At 34.4% G+C, this 7855-nt stretch overlaps 1 protein-coding gene across 1 annotated transcript in view; it reads right to left on the reverse strand.

Moving 5' to 3' along the window:
• The window catches only part of LOC149568574 (Leucine-rich repeat (LRR) family protein), a 66173-nt gene extending 59006 nt beyond the window's left edge, over positions 1-7167 (reverse strand). The window contains exon 1 of the mRNA XM_089821471.1: positions 6606-7167. Within this exon, the coding sequence (XP_089677597.1) occupies positions 6606-6920 (315 nt within the window). The 5' untranslated portion in view covers positions 6921-7167. The remainder of the gene's footprint in view (positions 1-6605) is intronic.
• Between the last annotated feature and the right edge of the window lie 688 nt (positions 7168-7855).

Raw genomic sequence — 7855 nt, forward strand, 5'->3', positions numbered from 1 at the left:
TTCAATTTAATGCAACTAAGATAGGTTATATATCAATTCATTATTGCTTTTAGTTCAATGAATTAAGTAAATGCTCCAGTGATATGATAGGATTTCCAAGCAGTAAGAGGGATTTGCATAAGAATGAGTTTTAGGGAAAATTGTTGATAATATTGATTGTAATGCAATCAATTAGGTCATAGTAGTTGGGTAGACTCTGAACCCCAATGGATGAGGCACTGATCAATTATTTCAGTTTGCACATAAAAAGATCATGGATAAGCATCAAGCAAAATCTTAAAATCAAAATCAATTTTACTTTAAATGTATGAAGAGTATCATAGCTGGTCAATACTTGTTTGCATTTAATTTTTGTGTTTTAGTTAGTTGTTGTTACCCAGAATTGCCTATAAATCTGAGAAGAATTATGACCAAACATCTGCTATAGGGGATGAGTATTGTAATAGGATATTGTTGAATGAATGAAGTGTGAAGATAGTATCAAGTTTCGAATCTTTTTATCCCTCATGTACACCCACCTTGGTTTCGCAGAGCCTAAAGAGTAAAAAATCCTTATGATTTTGTTGAAGTTGGGTCCAGATCTAAAGACTTCTTAGTTGAGCATAGGAAATAGCTAATCCTTAGACTAAATTGCTCTTCACTATCTTGGTATCAGGTATTTTGCTACTTGGTAGTTTAAAACACCAACAGACCCAATGTATCAGTCCCCCTTTCACGGTGGCATCCGCATGGACTCCAAGTTTGAAGTAATTCGGATTTTTGTTTTAATATATTCTTCAGTAATTACCTATTGGTTGGGTTTTGATCAACACCGAAGCCTCATAGGTCAATATGTTCTCTTTCACAGAATGAGATCATTCAATACACCGAAAGGTTATTCTCAACTATCAAATCAATCGTGACACCACAATTGATCGAAGACGTTGTCCTAACCGAAATTGGAAACTCGAAAGAGGCTTTCGAATATTAACTTACTGTTCAAAATACATGTGAATCCACAAACTTAATAGTCATTCACTTCTCATACTCTCTGTCAAACAATTAAGGTAATTGATTGCTATGTCTATTATACAATGCCTTTACCCATCTGCTAAGAAAAACTGTATTTTTCTTTGTTACATTTGCAGTTGGCTCTGATAACATGTCAATTTCTGGGAACACTGCAAATGTACTAAACACTACCATAATGTCTAGTACGTGTTTTCCAAATGGCAATGTCCTCTTGTATTTATATGAGAAATAAACTAAGAGAAAAGACATGTCCCTTCATGAGACATGTCTATTCATCAATATAATTAATATAATGATAAACTTAATTATAGTTGTGTGTGTGTGTGTGTATATATATATATATATGTTTGTGTGTATTCAATTATATTAATTTCTCTTTGATCTCACAGGTTTATCCTCCTAAAGCTACCAAAACATTAACACTTTTGAACAAGTGAGTTGCAGATTCATCTTCATATCTTTCCAAATTGAAAAATGCATCCAAGGGAAATTTGTGTGATTCTTCTTCCATGACATAACATTGGTCCTCTTCCTGTTCACAGCACATATCCTCTTCATCTTTACCATCATTATGAAAAACATGAAGAAACCATTGCTCAAATTGCTTCCAAGATGAGATGCTCCTTGTAGGCAATGTTTCATATTCTTGTCTTGCATTATCCCATAGTGTTCTAATAAATAGCTTCATTACCTGGTCCTCCACACATATTTCATAATCATTTATGAATGTATAAAATGCATCTAAATACTCAACTATTGATTCACCATATTAACCAAAAAACTTAGGTACAAGCTTTGAAAGCTTTGGGAACAAAATATTATGATTACAATTAAATATCTGAGATGCAATGGCCTGATGCCATCTGGAATAAAAAGATTTATTTTAAATTGTTGACACATACTAAAATAAAATTCTCTCTTTTCAAAGAGGAAAATTGTCATCTCTTTCTAAGTCTTCTCCCTCAATAGAGTCACTGACTATTTTTTAATAGAGTCGTCACCTCTTTCGAAGAATCTGTTATTGTCAATGTCTTCTGAATTCTTCCTTCTAGAAGAATACTCTTAAATAGAGAATCTGGAAATAATATTCTATAAACAACTCCCCAGCAGAGTCACCAATATGTTGGTTGAGCGACTCAAATGGGCCAAACAAAACTATCTCAATCTCTGGTAAACAAAAACTGAAAATTCTTTGTAGAATTCAAAATATCCTTTTGAACAACTCTTCCCCAACAGAGTCATCAATCTGTTGGTGCACAAATCAATAGATTGGAAATCCTATGAGCTTTACCTCTCAATTCTGAGATCTCCAATTAAACTTGACCAACGAACAAGAGTGATCAATTATAATCCAACTCCCCTACTCTTTAGGCTCTGCAGGAGCTAGTTGGGTACACCTATTCCTCAACACAAAACATGGTTGGAGGCTTTTTATAGCAAATAATTTTAAGAGAACTTGGTGGTTCCTCTTGAGTTGGCAAGGAATTCTCAAGAAAAATGAAATAGTAACTCTGATTGCTTTGTAAACTGGACTGAAATGCTTTAAGAATTAGATGGTAAACTATGAATTTGTGAGAATGCTTTGTATAAAGACTGAATGTGAATCAGGATAATGTTGTATTGATAACGTATGATGTAGGCAATGAACTTTCACAGTGTTCAAAAGTATATCAACAATTATGAAATAACTACTACCAGAGACCAGTCCCTTGTCCAATTCTAGGCCAAATAGAGTCGAGCTTTCCCAGGTGCTCATGTACAGGTCTCAGAAGATAGCACAATGTACCATCCACTTGTATATTTAGATGGAAGCGAACTTTGAGTATAAAACCTATTCTAATTGAAATTAACTTCAACAACGAAGGCCAAATTAGACAGAGGCTTACATTAGGCATAGGCAATATAACTTTGATCATCTTGGTTCTACACCAAACTCAGATCTTCCACATAACAGTAATTGATGCTTGATCAAAAAATCCTTTGAGGAAAGTCCTGAAGAAAATATCTTGATCAACTATCCCGAAATTGGAACAAGAAAATATGGCTTTTTCTATTGATTTCAAAAGAGGAAGTACAATTGTTTTGTGAACCAATTGCATAAACCTATGTAAAGCATATCAAAATTTGTTCTATAAACAAGTTACAGATTATATCCTGTATTTCTATGTCTACTGTCTATATCGTATTTGTCTATTATAAGGTCTTGGTACCCTTTCTTATAGAAAGTGAAAGGGTGCAACAAAGCTTCAAACATTTTCATAACTATAACTAACTAAAAACTAATGCAATTGGTTCGCCAAAATTTACAATGCAAATTTAAACATTTTAAAATGTTAATCCCAAAGTTTTATGTCATCATCACCATTTTCAAAGGTCATATATTTTGTTAATATAATGCTCCTTTGCTCTTCTTTTGTTTCATTTGGCAAATGCATCCAATCATCTGATTGTTGATTATTTTATAAATAAATTGTGAAAATCGATTACCTGACATATGCATCCAAACTGGCTTATGGGAATTGAAAATGTGAGAATATGTTAGAACATGGGCAGTACATACAGTTGCACATAAGAATTCTCCTCTTGGAATGGTATCTAGTACTCTGAATTCTGCAAAAATTTAGGGTCCCATCACATAGAGCAGGTTCAAATCCTCCTTCGAGGATTTATCAGATGCAAATAGCCTATGCCTTATGGTATTATTCTTGTGCCATTTAGGGCATGTCCTTTCAAGCTTGAGGTTATTTTTTACCTCATTTGGTTCTTGCACAATCTTCATGGTTATTTTTGACCTCATTTGATTCCTAAAGTTGCTATGGCTTCTAAGTGTTTGGTTTCAGCGTGCAAGTGTATATTGCTTGAGGTCAAGCAATCTTTGGGAAGGTAAGACTATAATGTCCACTTTTTGCTTAGCACGTCAAAAAATAAGTAAAAGACTTATGCAACACCATTATTCATTATCCCCATAGCTAAAGAATTAAGTTAATAAAGTGGTTAATTGTTTAATTAAAAAGTTGTGGTTATTGCTAATATGTATTTAATTATTCATTGGCAATTATTAAAAAGGGGTCAACTTAAGTTATGACATAAGTCTTTCCCCTCCATGGGGGTAAATTATTAAATGTGAGGCAAAATTATTATTTGTCCAAGTTGCTAAATAAAAGAATAAGAAGGAAGTCAATAGCTTCTTGATTCGGAATTTTTATAAAAGGTCTGATTGGGGTTTTGAGTCTCATTCTACAATGATATATTGATTTGATACTTGATCATTTCTTCATTGTTACTGGCTTGACAATAGCAGCCAGTTTTGAGGACGGAAGCCCTTGGATATTCGTAGGTTGGAAGAAAACCCAACACTGCTTGAGAGATGGACTCACACAGGATTCATTATTGAGTAGATTTGCATCATTTTAAACAGGTTTTGGAGGAATATTTATGCATGTTCCAGCATTATAACAACAATATATTTGATGCAACAGCAATGCATGTCTAATATCAGTATCATTATTAATAGATTTGTATTTGTAATTGCTTATTTCCTTGGAAATCTAAACTGTTTCCTTTGCATGTTTGCATGTTGTTATTTTAAAATGAAATGAAGCAAACCATGGCAAAAATGAAAACCCAAATCAGATTTTAAACAATATCCCAGTCTGGTATATTTCTACATCTTGGGTGTTGTTGGTCTTGATGGAACAAGAGAGCATGTTTTGGGATCTATGTGATTTGATGGATGATGGTGATGATGTGTTTATTTAATCAGATGGCCCTTGGCAATGTAAATGTTCGCACTTCAAGTGACTCTTGGTAGATCTTCAATAAGTGGGAGGGTGCTGAGATTAAGATGCTCAACCTTTGAGTCCTCACCTCAATAATTAATTTTATCAATTATTTGATGCATATTGATTTGTCCTACTTTTAGGGGGTTGATATCAAAAGATTTAAACCAATTCGACAACTTTCTATGAAGACTTAGGAGTCAAGATTTCTGAACAAACAGAATAAAGCAATTTATTGGTTGATTTTTCTTGAAGGCTAAGCTAAAGGAAGGATTTGCTTTCTTTGGAGATTTATGCAAAAGAAAGAAGATATATTTTTATTGAGATGAAGTTGGAGTCATTAATGAAGTGCGTTCTTCACCTTTCTTGCTTTATTGAAGATTAAGATTGATTTCTTTGGTGTATAGCTTGTAAAGCATGAAATATGTGTTCTATGCTCTATAAACACAATTATAGTTGAAGGAACTATATGAGAGAGTTGTTTTTCACAAGGGTTGTGCTGCCAGATTTTCTCCAAGATGGAGCTGGATGTAAACCTCTCTGTAAAGGCTTAGAGCATGAAGATTGAATTGTAATTGTATTTTGTTGTTGAATAATACAATGGATCTTTTGTTTTGGAGTGTGGGGTTTTTTACCCGAAAGGGTTTTCCCTGCGTAAATTTACTGTTCTATCTTTTGTCTCGTTCTTTTTGTTTAATGATTCAATATTGTTGAATCATAATCCATGCGACCGATATTGTTTGATTTGGCAAGATCTAAAATAGCAAGTACTTTCCCCTAAGGTTTTAATCATGGGAAATAATTGTCTTTCATTCTTCCTTATGGCATAATAGTATGTGTTTGTATCAATATATTGGATCAGAAACAATAGGCACAGGATGCAAATGCTAATGTCAGGTTACTTTTCTAAGATGCCAAATTTTCCCTTCACTTCGTACTATGGAAAAATAGAAAGTTGTCGTAAACAAAACTAGGAGGAATTTTTGTTCAACATATAGAGCATGAATGTGCTAGGCATATTGATGGAAAAGCCACTTATTATACATAGGGATTTTCGGGATTGAAAAGATACCAAAAATTGCTCTCTTTGGGAATAGGTTTAGTAAAAATGAAATCAGCAGCATAAATTCCTTTTTCTAATGTGTTGGATGATAGATGAAGGAGCGTGATCCAAAACATTGATTCAAAAAGCTAATACACAATTTATCCAGATATCAAACAATGCAACAATTATGGATTGTACAAATCATCATTAATTGTAAGTACTTTCAATCCAGCAATTCATCAAAGCTGTCCATTGTAAATTTCTCAGTCCTTTCAACGTGACGAAAGAAGTGTAGAGCATTTGCTCAAAGCGTTGAGCATAAGTGATAAATTCTCAGAGCTCGTATTTTGAACACCCATATTAAAACCCCCCTGAAAACATCGTATGCTAATATGGGCATACGATGAATCTTCGAAAAGATAAAACTACCTAGTCTAGCATAACACAACTAAGTCAAATGCGAAACCTGGATGAAATTAACACGAGAAATGCCCCAGATGTAAGAAATCACATTCAGCAAGGCCGGATACGAGTCTCCAATGAATTTGCGCGAAGAGATACCCATGTCTATTACGGAAACTCCCCGTAAATGAAATTTATCAAAGAAAATCAAAATAAACAGTAAGCATTAACTTTTCCAAGGGGACAAAAAGAAAAGTGAGAGAATAAGAAAGTGTGTCGTTATTTTTCTGTTTTTAATTTGGTAATTTTGTGCTCATTAGGAGTTGCACACTTCGAGCAGATAAACAGAAGAGTTGTGAATTGCAGACCTGAAGGGCAGAGATAGCTGGCCATTGAGACAGAGGTTGAAGGGCATCATCGGTAAATAGGTTCTGCCTCAGACTAAGTTTTTTCAGGCGAGTAAGGTGGGCTATTCTGTCATCCAAGAACTTGAGCCGGTTTGCACTGAAATCTATCTCTATCAACTGCACCGGAAGTTCAACTTCCTCTAAGTCGTGGAGTTGACAGCTTGTGAGATCAAGTATCGTCTCTTCTTCTTTGTTTCCTTCATCATCTTTCTCTCCATGGGTCGGTGTATCAGATTGGGAAAGGAACACCTCGCCTTCCGGCTTCGGCTCCCCCATATTTTTTCACTTCAGCTCAATTCGTAATGCCTCACAAAAAAAGTTGATCGGATTGGGAAAGGCCGCGATTTCAAGAAGACAAAATCCCTCAGAGAGAAAAGAAAAAGCAGGAAGAACCTAGAAAAGTAGACAGAATTTTGGGTGAATTTTCATTTTATCCCAGCGCATTCGGTTCCATTCGATCGGTGACAAAGTTTTCTTCTTTTTAAAGGTTTTTCGGATTGGGATACGTCCACTTTTTATTAATTTTTACAATTTTATCATCTTGCTATTTAACGGTACAACCGAGTGTGGATTTGACATGTTGCACATAAAAATCGATTCAAAATTAGTATAAATTTAAAATTTTAGAAAAGTCAATGATTAGGGCCCGCGTGGCTACGAGTATAGGAATCGTGAATAGCCATTATTCTCAACAAAACTAAAATTGGAATTGCACTTGAAATTTGAATTTGAAAATATGCCTCCAAAAATGATCATTAAAGTCAGTGAGGCTGAAACGCTCATGACAAAAGTATGAGTAATCTACGAAGAGACTATAGCTTTGGCCCGTTTGGCGGCTGGAATACGATTTAAGAATGGGGATCTGAAATTCTTGATTTGGGATTCTAGAACTTGAAATCTAAATTACGATTTCCAGATTTATTTTGGCATTGTTTGGTTCAAAACAAGAATTAATTTGTTTTCCTTACTGTATATTCTGTGACGACTGGAGAGCAAACTGGTATAGAAAAATTATATGAACGCTTGAGCACGATCAGCATGCCCCCTTCTATGCTTTTCTTCTACAATCTTTGACATTTCCATAGAATAAATATGGTCAAGAGGAGAAACACAATTTTGCATCTGTATTGTGTATGTTGTATTCCTCACTTTCAACTACCTGCATTATGGAATCACCTATACGTAATGTGAGTATATATGAGCTCCTCCAT

This window comes from Cupressus sempervirens, chromosome 3 (genome assembly GCF_028749045.1).
Source record: "Cupressus sempervirens isolate cs-2001-9-10 chromosome 3, ASM2874904v1, whole genome shotgun sequence".
In the NCBI taxonomy this organism is placed as follows: Eukaryota; Viridiplantae; Streptophyta; class Pinopsida; order Cupressales; family Cupressaceae; genus Cupressus; species Cupressus sempervirens.